The 20,000-nt window shown below is 34.9% G+C and overlaps 1 protein-coding gene across 13 annotated transcripts in view; it reads right to left on the bottom strand.

The window, feature by feature from the left end:
• The window catches only part of LOC106884182 (glutamate receptor-interacting protein 1), a 542,605-nt gene that overhangs the window by 242,517 nt on the left and 280,088 nt on the right, over positions 1-20,000 (bottom strand). For 2 of the 13 annotated variants that reach the window (XM_089349499.1, XM_089349526.1), the window contains exon 1: positions 12,712-15,603. The exons of 10 other annotated variants lie outside the window; for them this stretch is intronic. In XM_089349499.1, coding sequence (XP_089205625.1) covers positions 12,712-12,802 — 91 coding nt within the window. In that variant the 5' untranslated portion in view covers positions 12,803-15,603. Of the gene's footprint in view, positions 1-12,711; positions 15,700-20,000 lie in introns of those variants that run through there. One more of the 13 variants, XM_089349506.1, reaches the window with a different exon arrangement.

The raw sequence follows: 20,000 nt of genomic DNA, 5'->3' as shown, positions 1-20,000 counted from the left end.
GTTTACGTCTCCGTAACTTAGCGGTTCGGCATACTTACCACACAGACACTCCTGCGCCAATGTATATAAAATTTCTTGACAAGCGCAGGAGTGGCTGTGTGGTAAGTAGCTTGGTTCTAGGTTCAGTCCCACTGTGTTGTATTTTGGGTGTCTTCTACTATAGACTTGGGCCGACCAAAGCCATGTGAGTGGATTTGGTAGTCAGAAACTGAAACAAGCTTGTCGTGTGTGTATCATCATCATCATCATCATCGTTTAAGGTCCGCTTTCCATGCTAGCATGGGTTGGACGATTTGACTGAGGACTGGTGAAACCGGATGGCAACACCAGGCTCATGTATGTATTTATGTCTGTGTCCACCCCCACCCCAGCATCACTTGACAACTGATGCTGGTGTGTTTACGTCCACATAACTTAGCAGTTTGACAAAAGAGACCAATAGAATACGTACTAGTCTTACAAAGCATAAGTACTGGGGTCGATTTGTTCGACTAAAGGTTGTGCTCCAGCATGGCCACACTCAAATGACAAAACAAATAAGAGAATAAGTTAAAATCAAATTTTGTATGCCTTTGGTTATAAGCTGAATTTTATAATCAGCATGGCTTAGTGGTTAAGGTGCTGGACTCACAATTATATGTATGGGTTCAATTCCTGGACCAGGTGGTACATTATGTCCTTGTGCAAGGCACTTTATTTTACATTGCTCCAGTCTACTCAGCTGAAAACTGAGTACTGTTCAAATGCTGGTACAGCTCTCTCACTCTCTTATCTGTCATGTCATGTATGTTCCACCAGGTCAAAGGGTAGGAAAGTTGAGTGTCTATGTCTGCTCGGAAGTAAATAGATATCTAAAACTTATTCATGGATGACAGTGTTGAAACTCTGTGTGAAATAAAGGTTCAGAGGAAATGATGGTAAAAATCCTGAAAATCTAATTCCATTAGTAGAAACATGACATGCCAAATTTTTCCATGCCAAATATTTTCAAAATCACTCTAATACAATTGATCTTTGTGTACCTTCAGAAGAGTTTACTGTGGGAAAACCTTCTCCTACTTGGTTCTCTCCCAGTCCATGTTTTTCTGCTGGCATTGACATGATAAATAGTGATTCAATATGTTTGTAGATTTTAAGATATATTGTATTTAACACTTGTCAACTTGCATTTTAGAGGATAGTAAACAATATCCGTTCAGATGTGATATGTTATGAGAATTGAATAAGTTATTGATTCTTCACAGAGAACAAGGTTACACATTTCAGTGAAGTATAGTCGATTACAATACACCATCTATATAACTGGTACTTTACTTCATTGACCTTAGATGCATGAAAGTCGAAGTTGACTATAATTGAACTAAGGATGTAAAGAGACAAACATTCCCTCCAAGCTGCATGGATGTGCAGCCATGCGATCACTGCATTGGTGTCAGGCACCTTACAATGTTATCAGTTTAGTTTGCAAATATGTATGTTCGATAAGCTGCATCAACGTTTGAATGATGTGTAGTAGCTTTGAATTTTTAATCAAACATCAAAAGTTCTGCTCAGTGGTAGGGAAAACGTAGAGAGAACATTGAAAGAGATGTAATATCATGAGGTATTTTATCTGTTGCTTTACCAATTTCCTAGTGTAATTACAGCAATTAAAACAGTTGATTTCAAAAGAAGAAAATTTGCATCAGCTGCAGATATGGCCATGTGGGTATGAAACTTGCTTTGCAACAACATTATTTTGGATTCAGTCCCACTGCACAGCATCTTGTTCAAGTGTCTTCTACTATAGCCCTGGGTCAACCACTGTCTTGTGGATGAATTTGGTAGACTGAAACTGTGTGGAAGCCTGTGAGCTTGTGTGTGTACAAGCGAGCATGAATGTGTGTCTTTGTACATCATCCTACTTGACAAATGTTGCCGGTTTGTTTACATCCCCCATAACATTGTGGTTTGGCAAAAGAGACAGATTAAGCATCTGACTTTAAGATAAGTACTGCAGTTGATTTGTTAGACTAAACTCTTCAAAGTAGTGCTCCAATAGAGCTACGGTCCAATGACAGAAATGTGTGAAAGATAACAGCTCAAATACAAGTTTGAAACGATTGTTAATTGAATACAAAATTTGAAATGATCGTTAGTTGATTAAGTTAAAGATTATCTAAACAAAATATTAGAAAACGGAAAGAAAAAATACTAGAAATGGTAAACAAACAAAAAAATACAAGAAATAGAAAATAAATAGAAACTGGTAAATGGTAAGTAAAAATAAAGAGGGCTCCTTATCTGTCCCTTAATCTGTTTCAGTCATTGGAAAACTAATTTGGAAATGTTTTTTCATCTTTACAAAATGTTTTTATCTTCCCCAGTGGGAGAGCCTCTCTTGTTTTTGATCTCAAAATATCTGCCTCCTGTCTCATCATTTTCCAGATACTTTGACGTCTAGCTTCTGAATACCTTTCCCATGGTAATTAAATTTCACCTAAGCAGACTGCTAGAGAGCATAGGTTCTAGCTTTGGTGAATTAAGAATAATTTGCTTTTCAGTGACAGGTGATCCTTTCATTGGATTCTCAGATGACCGAGGTCTGAGGAAACTAATGGCAGCTCACATTGGAAAAATCATTTAGTAAATTTAACAAATTTGGATAAGATTGTTTGGTTTCTCTTACTTTCCCATCCTATCTCTTTCTTCCTCTGTAAATTCTTCAAACATCTAATCCCAATGTCAGCATAAACTTTAAGATAATTTCTTGGATCTTTTTGGTTTGATGGGCAACACTTGTTTTCTTAACGAAACACTTTCAAACTTGGGACACTGGTAGAATGTGTCATATAAAACATCTTTTTCTCTTAGCCTTCTTAACAAAAATTAGTTCTTAATAAGTTATTTCATGTTAAAGTTGTCGTATTTCTGTAATTTCAACCAATCACTGACGTCTATTCAGCTGAATACAGTTAGTGCTCTTTTTATAAACAATAATTTTTACCGGTGTCAAGAGTGTTATTCCCTGTTTAATTATATTATTATTCCCTAGTAAGGGTTTAGGGTTTTAGGGTTAGGGTTCGGGTTTTAGAGTTAGGGTTAGGGTTAGGGTTATGAGTGAGGTTATGGCAAAAATAATCATAACCCTAACCGTAATCCTAAAACTAACCCTAACTCTAAAACCCGAACCCTAACCCTAAAACTAAAACCAGTACAAACGCACGAACGATGTCATAAATAAGAGTAACACGGGTAATTGTTGTTGACAAACAACGGGACTAATTTTATTCAAGGGAAAAGATCCCATGACACCGTTGTTTACATTCCACACCATTAATTGTTTTCACCTCAATAGACGTCAGTGATCGGTTGAAATTACCGAAATACGACAACTTTTTACATGAAATAACTTCGAATACAAAAATTTTTATCTGTTCTATAATACAAAATACACCAAGTATACGAAGTTTGAAAGTGTTTCGGTACCAAAAACACTACATAAAACATTAATGAAAATTGTTGCCCATCAAACCAAAAAGATCCAATTTCTTTTCTTTGAAGAAGGTTTTGCTTACAATGTCTCATCATCTCCCCACAGCATTTTAACTTATTCAAATTTACACATGTGAGAGAATAATTGCTATATACACTTGGTAACTCAAACTCACTATTTACACTACTGCATTGACTTTCAAAACTTGGAATTGTAAGATGAACTGGAAAACTTTATAAACATGATTGTGCTCCTGTATGGCCACATCTAAATGATTAGAACTGGTAAAAGACTATATATATCAACAGACCACATGTGTAACAACAAAAGAAGCAGACCAAACACCAGAAAATGAGGAGTAAAATTTGTAAACTCATCCTTGAGGACTGTCACCAAACAATCCATTAGTTTCCACACATGACTGGATGTAGTTATAAATATTGCTAGAAGATTAACAGATAAGTACACCGGTAGAGTAACAATAGACTGATTGACTTCTCATCTTAGTCATGATGACAGATTATAAGACATATGATTTAGAGTGAGTGTAATGTTTTATCTGTTAATTCATTCATTTAGGCAATAAAAATATACATGCATCAGACACGTGCCGTCAGTAATTACTCAGGGTAGGCCGTTGGTGACCTTTATGTAGTAAAACACAAAAAAATAAGTGAAATACAGGCGCATGACTGAGTTGAAGGGAGTTTTACTTCTGCCTTTATAGCACGTAAAGAAAACGGTGTTGTGGGAGTGTACGCAACAGTATTATGCGTAGCTTAAAAACTGAGATTGAAAAGCAGGGGCAAATTATGCCAACCTAATCTACAAAAAAATAAAATATTTTGTATTTTATGCATAGTAATCAGAGTAACCTTCATAGTTTTATTGAATTAGGTGCCTATTTTGCCATAAAAGGAAAATGTTACTATCGATCTATTTTATTCAAAGTAGACACTGCCTACCTTGCCTACCTAGGCAGCAAGTCCTTGATATTCATACATCTAGAAGATAACAATAATGTTAATAATCCTTTCTACTATAGGCACAAGGCCTGGATTTTGTGGGGAGGGAGACAGTCAATCACACCAACCCCAGTACTTAACTGGTACTTGATTTATCAACCCCGAAAGGATGAAAGGTGAAGTTGACCTCAGTGGAATTTGAACTCAGAACGTAGCGACAGGCAAAAGACCATGCTAACGATTCTGCCAGCATGCCACCTTAATAATGAAAATAATAATAATAATATAACAAATAATAATATAACAAATAATAATATAACAAATCATAACATCCTATTCAAAGTAAATTTTAATTATTTTATTAACAAAGTAACTTGAAACTAGTAATGGAGTTTTAAGATATTTTGACTTGAAATAAGAAATGAAGAATTAAACCTGATGTAATTCTAAATAATATAAGGGGTGGGGAGAATTTGAGAACTAACATAGTTGTACATTTTTAACCTTATAAGTATGTACCCATTAACTTGATCTCGACCTCTCTATTATATATATATATATATAGATATATATATATATATATATATATCATCATCATCATCATATATATATACACATATGTAGAGAGAGAGATTATACAGAGATTACTGATAGAAGTAGGAGATAGTTACACCTTTACTCTACAAATTCCAATGCTTAATTTTGCAAAAAAACATGAAAAAGAAAATCTAAATACAAAAACCATCTGTCAACAAATGGCCTGAGTCTCCACTGGAGTAAATACCTATCATCACACATACTGTTTATCAACCGTAGTATGAGAAAAGCACTAAATTGACTCACTAGCACTGATCCCCTAAGTCTTGAATGATAAACTCACTGCATGCCTGTGATAGCAACATCTGTAATTGCATTGATTACTACTGGTATTTATAAACTCACATGGGTTGTGGCTAGTGTCGGGTCTGGTCTATGCTTAACTTAGAAGGGAGGCAGTCAAACAAAATTTTAATTATGAATGTAGCAAGGATGGTGAATTACCATGTTTTTTATTATTTATTCCAGGTCTTTATGTCCTGGTTTCAAATCAAGTAAGGGTTAACTTTGCCTTTCATCTTTTTTGGGATTGATAAAACAAAGTACCAATGAGGTGCTGGGGTAAATAAAATGAAGTACGAGTGAAGTATTGGGATTGATGAAATATAGTATAGATAAAATATGATACCAGACAAATACTGGGGATTGATGAAATAAAGCATCAGTCAAGTACTGCGATTGATGATATCAACCAACCATTCCCACTGGCCTTATGCCTAAATTTGAAGTATTTATTAACGTAGCCATATATTATGAATAAATAAATATCTAGGCTTGCATTCTATCATCCAATTGGTAACCTTTGGGAGGAAGAGGTGAGTAAATTCCCATGAACTGTTGAGCAACAATAGAATTGGTCAATTTGATCCATATCCTAAGCTGCTGAAAAGGCCCTCATGGGAATAATGTCATTGGAGACTAAATACATACAGATGTGAGTCTACTTGTTTATTTATTCATAACCGACATTGTATTGGTACTTTTAGTAGTTATTGTCTGATAATCAAACTTGTATGAACAATTATGTAAAAGGAGAATTCTTTATAATAATTTGTTGAAATTCCACATTAGCACAAGAGTTAATTATCATCACGTAACTCTACTGCTGACCCCTGTAGTCAAATCACTTATTACAATATTCTGGGACACAGTAGACTTACTCTTAAATCAATATATAAAAGTTGAATATATTTTTAAGTGTACATGAATTTATCTTTCTTACACTCACCATCAATTAAACTAACCACAAATGATGCATTTGTTAATTATGTAAGAACATAAAATTAATGTCAGTTTTGTAGAAGTGTATGGCTTAGTGGATAGGGTATTGGACTCATGATCACAAGATTGTGGTTTCAATTCCTGGACCAGGAGATTTTCTACACCGAGATGTCCTTGTCACTAATCCCCATCTGGTTCTAAGCCTGGTATTATTTCCTTATGGTGAGCTGACAGAACCATTAACACACCGGGCAAGATGCTTAGCATCATTTCATCTGTCCTTAAATTCTGAGTTCAAATTCTGCCATGGTCAACTTAGCCTTTCATCCTTCTGGGGTTGGTAATATAAGTACCAGTTGAGTACTGGGGCTAATGTAATCAACTATCAATCCTCACCCAAATTTCAGGCTTTGTGCTTATAGTAGAAAGGATTATTTCCTGATGGCTAAACATGTTTCCTTAGAAAACTGGAAACTAGTAGGACTGCTTGTATGATAATAACATTCATTCATAACTATCCCATGGTATCAAGACAATGAGATATAAACACTCACAAACACATACTCCATATGTACACATGTGTGCATACACACACATATCATCACCATTTGATGACCATCTTTCACACTGGCATGGGCTGGACAGTTTGACAGGCGCTGGTAAGGCCAGGGGCCACCTTAGACTCCACTGTCTGTTTTGGGTTGGTTTCTACACTGGATATGTCCTTCCTAATGCCAACCACTCTACAAAGTGTACTGGGTCCTTTTTAAGTGGCACCAGTACCAGTATGTAAGTGTGTGTGCACGCGCACTACCCTGTGGCATCAATTACATTTAGTAACAATTGAATTTTTCCTTTTTGATTTTATATCGTATATAGCCATCTTCATTATTTCATATATATATATATAATCATCATCGTCGTTTAACGTCCGCCTTCCATGCTAGCATGGGTTGGACAATTTGACTGAGGACTGGCAAACCAGATGGCTACACCAGGCTCCAATCTGCTTTGGTAGAGTTTCTACAGCTGGATGCCCTTCCTAACGCCAACCACTCCGAGAGTATATATATATATATATATATATATATATATAATTGTTTTCATGTCTTCTTTTCTATACTTGCATGGATCAAGTGAGGGTAGGTTCAGCTGAGTCTTTTATCTTAAAGTCAGATGTTTCTCTCTACCAAATTCACTCACAAGACATTGACAAGCCCAAAGCTATAACAGTAGAAGATGCTTGCTTTGTAACCACAATGGTTTCGGGTTTGGTGAGATTGAACCCAAAGCCATATAGTTGCAAAGCAACCTTCTTAACCACACAGCTATGTCTGCACCTATATGTCTAATAATTCTAAAAGGAGTTTTCCCAATAAGTAAAGTTTCCAAACCATTAACCTTATTATTATAATTACCATTTACACAAAATTTTAATTAGTTCAATCTCAAATGCCCACTTCTTGATTATTCAAATTGTTTCAGGTTAGATTTGAACCCAGATCCTTCAGTTGTTCTTTCCTGTCTTGCAAGTTGCTTGGCAATGTCACCATTACCAGTGACATGAAAAAAGCAGCTAGTACACACTTAAAAGTGGTTGGCATTATGAAGGGCATCCAGCTGCAGAAACCATACCAAAGCTGACTCTGAAGTTTGGTGCAGCCATGTGTCTCACAGAATCTTAAACCATTCAACGCCTGCCAGCTTGGAAAATGGATGATAAATGATGATGAAGATGATGATGATGATGATAAAATATCAAAATTAACTAAATTAGCTTGTTAATAAATTACCCACTCATTTAGAAATAAAAGTTCTGAGTTCAAATCCAATCTGAGACAATATATGTAAACAAAAATTGAAACTCCATTGGAGATCAAAGTGATTGTAAAATGGAAGCTTAAAAAGATGAGGTTAATAGTCTGGAAAAGTTTGTAAGTCAATTACCTTGATGTAAAAACAGCCACAAGTTATTAATTATGGCTCTGGAACAATTACGTTCATTACAAAACAATGTTTTCCACTGACAAACTATTCTGTTGTTATTCAGCTTCTAAATAAAATCAATGATGTGTTATGCAACCAAATCAATAGTGTTAGATGACCCAGTTACTTCTGATGGAGTCACGGTGGGTTTAGAGAAAGTACAGATGTTAAAATGGGTGGTGGAGGAAGTTTAATACAATATTGCTATTATTAAAGATGGATTTTTCTCAACACAGAAAAATCTGACTGTATGATATCGTCCATCTGTATGTTTTGTCCCTTTCTTGTATCACTTAACTGTCTGGATGTTTTTGCGTTCTTGTCCCATTCTGTATTATTTATATATCATCATCATCATCATTGTTTAACTTCCGCTTTCCATGCTAGCATGGGTTGGACGATTTGACTGAGGACTGGCAAGCCAGAAGGCTGCACCAGGCTCCAATCTGATCTGGCAGAGTTTCTACAGCTGTGTGTGTATATTACATACACACAAACACACACATACATATATGAACTTAAATATATATACTTATATATAGATACACATGTATACATACATACAACCATATACTCGTACACATATATATTCATACACATACATGTCATCATTTTAATGTCTACTTTTAAAAATTTTCTTGAATCAGATGGAATTCATTGAGGCAGATTTTGTACAGTCGGATACCCTGCCTGTTGCCAACCCTCACCTATTTCCAAGTAAGATATTTACCCATGTCATGACATGTTTTTATGGAAGACTTGAAACAGAGGACATTGCTTGCATAACAGTGATGCTCATTTTACCACTATTGCAGTGACCCAAGACAAGGAGGCACGCGTGTGTGTGTACACACATAAATACATACACACAAAAGTTTTGTTTCTGACAACTACATCTACTCACAAGACTATTGTAGAAGGCATATACCCAAGGTGCCATGCAATCTATGCTACTGGAGAAGGAAAAGGGAAAGTTAAAAAAATAACTGGATCCCAGAACAATGTGTCACATTGTGCTCTTTACTGCTTTATTCCAATCCAATGCTTTAAGAACCCTTCCAACTTTACTGCCTTCAAATACTGAAGAATATACCATATTTTCTGGTATACAAGTTGATGTACGTTTTGCAAACATTCAAACATTGTCACTATCTTCCCAAATTCTGCTGCATTTCATATGGAATTTTTGGTCCTCCAAAGTCATTTTGATGTGTAAGTCATCTTACCATCTCTTGACCGTAAATTTTGGTCTGAAAAATTTGAGTTGTATTCCAGAAAATATAGTAACACAGAAAAAGTGCAAAATCAATTTTAAAATGGTACCATTTAGCTGGCATTTATTAAGGGAATTAAGTAGAGCTGGTACATGTGTACCTTAGTGCTATAAATCAGCCTACACATAAGTATTTATATCAATTATACGATACAGTGAGTAACACCATTTGTATAAACTGTCACACCCTTACAGTAAAAATCTAGTTATTGTGATTACTGAAAAATGTATTTCTTATGGAGTGGAGTATCTTACAAAATGGTCTTTAAGAAACATTTATGTATTGTGTTTAATCCTTTTCACCTTTTACTTGTTTCAATCACTGGACTGCAACAATTCTAGGGCACTGCCTTGAAAGGTTTACTCTAGCAAATAAACCCCAGTACTTATTTTTTTGAAGTCTGGCACTTACTTTATCAGTCCCTTTTGCCGAACTACTGAATCGTGGGGATGTAAACAAACCAACATAGGGTGCCGTGCAGTGGGGAGGATGAACACAACACACCTACATACATACACACAATTTCAACCAACCAAATTCACTTGAAAGGAATTATTTAACCTGGGTCTATAGCAGAAGTCACTTGTGGAAGGTTCCATGCTGTGAGACTGAACTCAGAACCACATGGTTACAAAGTGAGCTTCTTAACCACACTCATGTTTGAATGCTAGATATTTTGAATAGTTGTTAGTTACTGCAGATAAGAGAACAGCAATTTCATATCCAGTTACATGGACTGTTTTGTGTCCTTAGTCAAATGCACTTAATTCCCAAATAGTCTGGTCAGCACAGGTTAGGAGCAACTTACCAAATAACAATAGCAGAGCATAAAAATTGACCAAGTTTATTAATTAGTTGGCAGTGCTAAGTTAAACCCCTCCAAGAGTACGACATGGAAAGGGATAGATTCTAGAATTTTAAATAGTACCCCCAAGGAGTCACCATCACCATCATCATAATTTTAACATCTACTTTTCCATACTTTCATGGGTCAGATGGATTTCATTAAGGCAGATTTTCTATGACTGGCTGCTCTTTCTTACACCAACTTTGACTTGTTTCTGAGTAAGAAAATATTTCCTCATGACCAGACATGTTTTCATGGAAGATTGAAAAGAAATGACATTACTTGTGTGCTGGTGACACTCATTTACAACTATCGTGATGTCACAAGAAGGAGGTATAACACACAAACACAATGGTCTTCTTTCAGTTTCTACCAACCAAATCCACTCACAAAGCTATGGCCCCAGGCTGGCGGAAGCGATTGGAAAGTGAACTTCTTTATCAGTCAGTCATTCCTTAACTAATTACTAAGAACATAGCATATCATAGATCCATACAATATTTTGAACTCTAAACCATTGAGTATATTTAATGCCCAGAACCATGTAATGTATGTCATTGAAATACAGAGTTAAAGATAATTACAGAGGAACCTTGGTTTATGAATGCTTCTCATCATAAACAAATTGGTTTACGAACAATTTTTCGAACATAAAACGTATCGAGTAACAAACAAGCAAACTGGCAACAACGGTTGGTGAAAAGCTGGGAGTCTTAGCAAGAGAGCCTCAGTTGCTGTCTAGCTTTCATTTAGTGCATATCTGCTCGAATTCGCCATGTCTTCTATTGAATTTGCTAAGAGAAAAAATAGTTTCGGTTTACGAACATTTCGGGTGACGAACTGCTTTCAGGAACAAATTAAATTCGTAAACAGGAGTTTCTACTGTAAATTTTTTTCCTGTAAGATTTTGACGTTGCTGCTTTCGCAAAAGCCCATAAAGTTATCAATATATTCTCTATTTCTTGGTGGTTTCAGTTGATTTGAAATCTTAGGTTCAGCTACGAACGAAATTACTTTTGTGTTTCATGTTAAAACAAATGAAAAATCATGTGGACAAAATGAAAGTGATGAAGAAATTAGATTGAAATTGGTCTCTAGGACATGAACTAATGGTGTAGTTAGAATGTGTGTCACCTGGAGCAGCCCTTGTGTTTGCTGTCCACATTTCTTGAGTTTGTTGTCTATACAAGCTGATATAGGTTTATACAGCAGACCCGAATGTGCTACCCCCATAAAAGCGTTGCCTGGAACAGACTGCCTTCCTCCTCACCAGCTATGCTATTGACAGGAACTTGGAAAAGAAGTTCAATGAAGAACTTGTTTCATATAAGTCTAGAAAAACTTCAAAGATGAAAGCATACGATGGGTTTAAGTCAAGGTGAAAATAGAGTTAAATAGCATTAAATAGTAAAAACTTGAAGTGGCAATGGTAGGATGATTGTAAAATATATAAATATTGAACCTCTTTTTTGCCGATGATTGAAACTTGTGAGAGGCTTCAGACACCAACCTTCCCACCTAACCATAAAAAAAAAGAGAGAGAGAGAGAGAGAGAAAGAAATGCCAACCAGATGTTTTCCTAATGAATTAATAATTACATGAAAGAAATATGGCATTTAAAAACCATTCATTTCTGAATAACATGGACTATATTTTTATAGCAGAATTTCCAAAACCAAAGACCAAAAAGAAAAAAGAGAAAGAAAATATTAATGATCTCTAATTGTGAAATAAACTTTCAAAACAAGTTTGTTAAGTGAGATAAGAAAAATACGATGATGATTGAAAATAGAGAACTTCAAAATATTTTCAGTTAAAGGTCAATAGTTGAAGACACAACATAATGTAAAATTGAATATTGAAATGGTAATGAGTTTGACGGCAACTGCTTTGGCAACAAGGCTTAATATACAACTAATCTACAGTAACATCTACATTGTTTGAAAGAAAACAATGCATAGAATGTATCACAAATGAAAGTAGAGAACGTACTTCAGCCAATTAAGGGAGGCAGCGAAGTTAGTAAAGTTGTGAAGAAATACAATAGGCAAACACTGTGTTTGAAATAGTCAACCAATGAAGGCGAGCCCTTAACGAATGAGGGTATGTTATGTATTAGCTCTAATTGCGCTAGGTAAATATATATTCTTGTCACAAATAACAAATCATCACGCCAGATTCATATATTTAGCTGTACCCAACCAAGGGTATAATAGAGGTTGCCTTGTTGGCAGGGAGCCTGATTTTCAAGTACAAAAAGCAGGTTCAGTTCTCATATACATTTGAGAACCTTTTCATGTTATTAGAAAGTACATAAGCATGTCACATGTAAGAAAATTAACTTACCATATTCCTCAGGGTAGGCCCAAGATCTTCTATGGAACTTTTTATTCCGATCTTTAAGCCATAACCAGAATTTTCCAAATGCTCGTGCCATAGCTTTAAATATTTCCTCAAAGGACTTTTATAGTTTAACTTTCACATAGAAATTATATTTTTTCAGTTTTGTTTACAAATTATCAATCCATGGTAAGTTCCGAAAGGTACGAGAGAGAGAGAGAGAGAAAGAGATCCCATCATTCACTTAACAGCAGCAGGATTTGGGACATATGGGAGCCTCTTGCCCCAATGATGATTATGAATATAAATAAAACTAGTAGGCATCCCCGTGCACTCAACCCACAATAACAAGGTAAAAGATTTCAAAAATACAAGGTTTCCTTTTCATTTGTTAAACAATCATTTTTCTAGAAAATAAAACAAAGTAAATTATTTGTAGCCCCAGGTTGGCATTGATTGAACAGAAATTTGAGGAAGATTCGATCCTTTAAGCATATGATTTTTAACCTGTTAAAACTGAAATGTCAAAGGTGAAATGTTTTATTTTTCTTTCTAGTGAATGAAAGAGATAAAAATAAACGATAAATCCATAATGAATAAATTGAAGTTTGTAAATTAATTTATATTTTTGAGTAATTTATAATGTGTTAATATATAATATTCATAAACTAGTATTTCTGTATATGAGCAAATATGTAAGGAGCGATGCTTATTTGTCAGTTAACAAGCTTCCCTAAATATGTATCTCTCCTAAAAGTAATTAAGGAATTATACTGGAACCTATTAGATTAAAAGTGATTTAGAAACTTATTAATTTAATTAAATTTACAATTCAATTTTTCAACAGCTTTATATTGTTTCATCAGCCGGCCAAAAAGAAAAAAAAATTAATTTAGCATTTGTTATTTATTATACTGTATATGTTTGTATAGTGGAAAAGATTACTCACTTTCTTAGTTTAAAAAAATATTCTAAATCAACAGGTAAAGTTGTTTAAATTGTTTTTAACATTATGCTGCAGTACTTTTTCTTTCGTTACACATCTGGTCTTTGTACTATAAAAACTTAAATTACTTTACGTTCCGTAATTATAAACAGATTTTTCTCTAAAAATGCTTAAGGTAATTCACACCAGTGTGAACCCATAAGAACGATTAAATATATACACACACTTGTAATAGACCAGTCTGTAAAATAAATACAATATAAAAGTGATTTTAAATGTTATTTCAACACTTGTTGAAGATTACAAATATTAAAAAAATTACATATATATGTGTGTTTATGTATGTGTGTGTGTGAGAGAGAAAAAATATAAAGCAATTAGCTCTAGTGAAGTATGTAAATATAGTTGCGTGAAAGAGGTACACACACTATATAAACACTAATAGTATCATAGGAGTAAGAGCGAGGGCCATTTCCTGCATACAAATACTAATAGGTTTGTCAAATTGCCACTAAAACTAGATATAATATATACGTGAATGAAGTGGGATCATTGGAGACACATTACATGATATAAAAGAAAGCGGCTAGCCGGGAAAGGGGTATTTATTTTGTTTTCGGTTTTTCGCAGGTTTTCTTTCTTTTTTTTTTTTTTTTTGTAAGCAAAAATGACAATTTGAGTTTGTAAATCACAAGAAAGATACAGTTCGAAACATCATCACAAACCAGCTGACAGCATACAGCTGACGAATGAAGCGATCACATTTAAGTGAAACAACGGAGTATTGTCCGAGTGTTGACATCTCCAGCAACAGTAAAATTTGTCGTTAAAAACAAACAAAAAAAGTTGGTATTGATTTAAATATGTTCCACGTTGGCTTTATCACTAACTTTCTGTTTTCAATGAAAGTGTTTAACCGAAGATATTATCGCTCCAGTGTAGTCGGTATGTATCAAAATTCACACGTGCGAGAAGCTTTAAGACGCTGAGAAAAAGATGTTTCATCCGTGCGGCGGTAAGCATATGAAACTGCGGCATAAAGTGAGGAGTGTATGTTATTATTTATCTGTAGAAATAGATATAAACATGCGAAAATTGATAAATAAATGAGAAAGGGGGAAACACATTCGCTGTTGATAGGGCTTCTTCTAGTTGTTTCATTTTATAAATACCTGCAAGAAATGATAAGAGTAATCCAAAGTTTGCGCGGTCGAATTTAACTTATTTTCAAATCTTTGAAAACTCATTCCCACGTTTATAGAGCTGGGGGTGTAGATGTTTTTTTTTTTTTTTAATTAATTGTCTTTTATTTTAACATGTTAGTACAAGAAACTAACATGGAAAGTGAAACAGGTTCTAGTTACTGGTGTTTTAAGCATGAGTCGAATTCGTTCGGAATACCGTTATCTTAATATTCTCTTTCATATGAAGATATTTAATCAAAATTCACATATTAAGGGATAATATTTTCGTTCCCTTTTCTTCACCTTATCTGCCACCTTTTCTTCATCTTCCATTCTCTCTCTTACTCTCTTCTTTCTCAGCATCACTTTCCTTTCTTATTTCCTTTCATGCTTTACACGAAAACCCAGCCCTTGCAAACTATGGTCTTTTGTTTTTCTCGCTTTCTTTCCCATCAGTCACAACTTACTCTTTCGCTCTTTACATTTTCTTTTTCTTTCGTTTACACTTTCCCCGTCAATCTCTTTACTTTCCCCCTATTTCTTTCTGTTCTTACCCTTACCACATCATCGCACCCAACCTCCTGTGCGTAGCTCCTCCCTATTCACTTCATTGTTATTTTGATTGTTGCCGATCCATTCATTGTTGTTGTTGTAATATATGTCCCTGGACACCTACACTCTGTAATCATTACTGAATGCATTATTGAAAGTTACAGCGAGGGACTGCAACAGAGCAAGCCATCATCAGAGGAGCCGCAATTCGTGCGCAAGTAAGAGAGAAGAGGGCGGACGGAGAGTATTATGTTAGAGAATGCTGAAGCGGAGGAGAAAAACGAAGTGACAAGTTAAAAAGTGTCGAACATCAACATAAATCATCGTCACCATCTCCCTCTCGAACTCTCTACCCCTCCAACTGTTGCTGCAGCTGAGTAATCTGTTGCTACCAATGATGCAGCTACTATCGCTGCTACTAATACACATATTTCGGGCTTTGACAGTCGTTCATTCAACCGACCTCCTTCAAACGGGACCAAATATTCGCTAATGTGTTCTAAAACCGCGGAATCTTACACACTTACACACACATTATGTGTACTTTTATATAAATTAATCGATATACAGTATGTAAACAATTTCACTTCTCTAGTGGCTGACAGTTAAGAGATGCGGGATTCGATTTTCATCGAACGTTATTCAATTTAAACTAAGAATCACATGCTTTTGTTGTTTAGCCCCAGGTCAGTTCTGCGTGATCAAACCTATGATCAAAGAAAGGTATTCCAACTGTGACTATCCCGTGTTTTATTCAGACCTTGTATGTATTCAAAACTACAGTATTCAGCATGTCCTTCCTGTTTAAGATTAGGATCTGATTTGAAGGAGATTTAGCTGTTATTCTCAAAAGATCGAGCGAATATGTAGAGGTTACCACGTTGGTTCGACTATGTTGTTTACAAATTGGAAATCGGCTTCCATAGATGCAGATGCTGCAACATTATTATTTTTTTCTCTTTTTTATTATTTTTTTCTCTTGTTTCTTATTTTTATTCTTTATTTGCTAAAGTTGGTTTTCTTTATTTTAAAATCGATAGTAAGAATTAAAGAACTATCCATGTAATAATATTTTGTTAATTTTAACGAATTCGTCAGTCATGAAGTATATTGTCTAAAGAAGAATGTAACGCAAAGTAACTTCATTTCTTATATATATATACATGATGCTAGTTATTTGGAGATTGAATGGAAAGAGCTGGTTGTGATACCTTTTATTTTTAAATCCTGATTTATAACTTAGTCACAAGGCCAAAATCCGTGGAGTAAGAAACAATTGATTACAACAACATTATTTACTTCACTGTTACTTAAGTTAACGATCCAAGGAGGATGAATAGCAAACAGTACGATTTGAACTCGATTCGTCGAATAACATCGACAATTGCGTTTTCCTCGCAACTACTAATTTAGATGTTGTTGGCTTAGTTCTTCGTTTAAAAATTTTTTACCAATTCACATCTTTCATACGTTTTCTTCTTTCTTTTATTATATTTGAATGAAAAATCTTACAATTCAACTGAGAATAAACGCACGCTCTCACAGTATTATACACAATAATTTCATTATTATTTTAAAACAAGGAATTATGGTAAATAGAAAGAGATCGGTGGAAAGTGCTTGTAATTCTGTTGTATACTGGCTCCAGCCAATTTGACTTTGGCCATACTGGGGCATACATAATATGTACGTACGCACACAAACACTATATGGAAAAGGGGGAGGGAAGGAAACTGAAGTGATATGAAAGTAGTCAAAAATAATGTAGACAATGAATTTAAGACCATGTTGGGCAAGCGTCAATTAAAGAGTGAGAGGGGGTTGTCAGTAAATATATCAAGGGACGGACATGTTACTAGTTTAAAAAGATACTGAAGTATAAGAAAATAATTTTAATTTTGCAAGTGGTAGGTGTAGTTGTATATGTACGTGTAAACTGAGTTACTTAATACATATATCAATGAAAGTAGCCTTCAACATTCACTGAATTTTGTTATAGTTGATAGTATTCACTCACTCTTTCTGCATGTGTCTGATATAACGAGAGAAAGGGGAAAGAAAGTGAAATAAAAATAAAAATTATGCAGATTGAATGGTTTAAGATGAAAATGAAAGCAGTTAATCAGAAAAAAACAAGTGTAATTGAAACTAGAGATGTACAAGCGACAGAAAAAAAAAGAGCAACAACAAAAAAGGTTGCGGATGATTTTTATTTTATTTCATAATTAAAATTTTCGCCAACTTAAGCTAAACTATTGGTAGTGCTTTTTAGTATCCGCTTCAAATATTACTGTCCTGAGATCGAATCTCGCCGTTGTCAACTTCACCTTCTATCACTTCGGATCGAAACAATTAAGCACCAGTGGACACTACAGTAGATTTATATTACTATAATGCATCGTAGATGTGAATGGAATGGAAAATGCAATGTTGAATCAAAGTCATTATTTGAAAGGAAATTTAAGAACAACAACGGAACATTTACTTATGAGGTGATAGTGTTAAGAGTAGAGTTAAATGAGTGAGACTTCGTCTTGCCCCTATCAGCTGAATGAAGCCGATAGGCGATAATAAAAGATATGCAAGAGATTAACTGGAGGCAGTTGGATTATGTTTGCGCCGGTCAAAATACACGATCAGTATTAAGGGTCATGGAGACGGAGTTAAGCAGATTAGATATATCTCATATATCCAACGATAGATACTTATTTGACTTTCAGGTTTGGCACGGGAATAAAGTTTTACTAGTAAAAAAATCCACCTTTATCACTTAAGTAGTGAAATTCCAAACACAAAAAGTTTTGTGTTAAATCGAATATATTAAAGCATACACAATGGATGTTGGTTCGAATGTCAGACCATGAGATCTCACTTGTTCGATCAACTAACTAATCTACCAGGCTTATTTAATTAGCATGTTAAGTGGCCGACGTCTCTGGTAACCTCTTCTGCTACACCCTCAATGTAAATCTCAGGTGACATCAGTGGGACACAGAATGTGACGAGACTGGACCTTTGTGCCATTGAGACCGCATCTGGGAATTCGTATTCCCCACTGTCCTTTGAAAAAAAACATTTTTGGGGGTCGGGGGGATAATTGTGGCGGTTGACATCACTCGCTCCTATATTCTAAGAGAAAAAGAAAGAAAAATTGCGAAAATTATTAGTTTACAAGGCCTGGAGTTCTATAAATAGAAAACCTGATAGGATAACAGGCACGTGACATGAATGAATTTATAGACCCCAATCTTTGACAAAACACATGACAGCAATAGAATGTTTTTGTTTTTCGTAGTGAGCATAGTGCCAATATTGCACAGATGCTAATAAAGTATTATACTTTGTGTTCATATTGAACTGGCCTTAATATACATACATATATATATATATATATATATATATATATATATATATATATATATATATATATATATATATATATATATATATATATATATATATATATATATATATATGTCTGTGAGAGAGAGGGGGGAGAGAAACTCGGGTTCTTGTGGAACGTGAACTAAAAAAATATATTAGTCGATAGATGTAAAAATAATCGAGGGAACAAGGGAAGTCCTGCTAGGTGTCGGTTCAACGCTGAGTATTCCAGATTTTCGATCAACCTACTAAGTATATTAGCATGTTAGTGGCTGAGTATTCCGTAGACATACGAGGAGGATTAGCGCTGCAGCGTATAAGAAAACTAAACCGTTTCAATCAAATGTGTAGTCCGTCCAATAGACTACTACACATTTCATTTACGTCACCCAATTTCTCTCACATGGGTCTATCAGAGGCCATGACAGAAGGGACTTGCTCAAGATGTTATACAATGGGAGTGAACCTGGGATCTCATGATTAGAAAAGCAACTTCTTAATTACTCGGCCATACCTTCTGGCATACATAATAATAATGTTACGTCCGCTATGTATACGTTAGTGGAATTTCAGACTATCCCCGTTTTTAGAATCAACATAACATACAAATTTCAGCATACCGTGACAAGTGTTCATCGCCCCGACTTTGTTTCCTCATAACTTTCAGAAAAATAAATATTCTTCAATGAAATATTCTACAAAAACGTTTCAAATTGTTTAGATTACGATTATATCAGAAGTGAAAGTAGGAAAAAAAAAATTGGTGGGCGCACCCACATACACACTGGCCTACATCACATACATATCAGCAAAATGAAACTTGAAATTTCGAAAACATTGTGACATGTGTCAGTATGTATGCGTGCACGTCCACGATTTTTTCTCTCTTTTTTTCTTTTTCTGCTAACATTAAATTCCGATATATTTGTAGTTTGCTGTATCTGAAAAGTACTTGCTCTTTTACTTGTTTCAGTCTTTTGACTGTGGCCATGCTGGAGCACCGCCTTTAGTCGAGCAAATCGACCCCAGTACTTATTCTTTGTAAGCCTAGTACTTATTCTATCGATCGCATTTGCCGAACCGCTAAGTTAAGGGGACGTAAACACACCAGCATCGGTTGTCAAGCGATGTTGGGGGGACAAACGCAGACACACAAGCATACACATACACACACACACACACACACATATATATATATATACGCATATATACGACGGGCTTCTTTCACT

This window comes from Octopus bimaculoides, chromosome 1 (genome assembly GCF_046866305.1).
Source record: "Octopus bimaculoides isolate indiv1 chromosome 1, ASM4686630v1, whole genome shotgun sequence".
NCBI classification, from domain to species: domain Eukaryota; kingdom Metazoa; phylum Mollusca; class Cephalopoda; order Octopoda; family Octopodidae; genus Octopus; species Octopus bimaculoides.
Note: the sequence above shows the minus strand (reverse complement) of the source record. Positions and strands in the feature narration are given on the sequence as shown.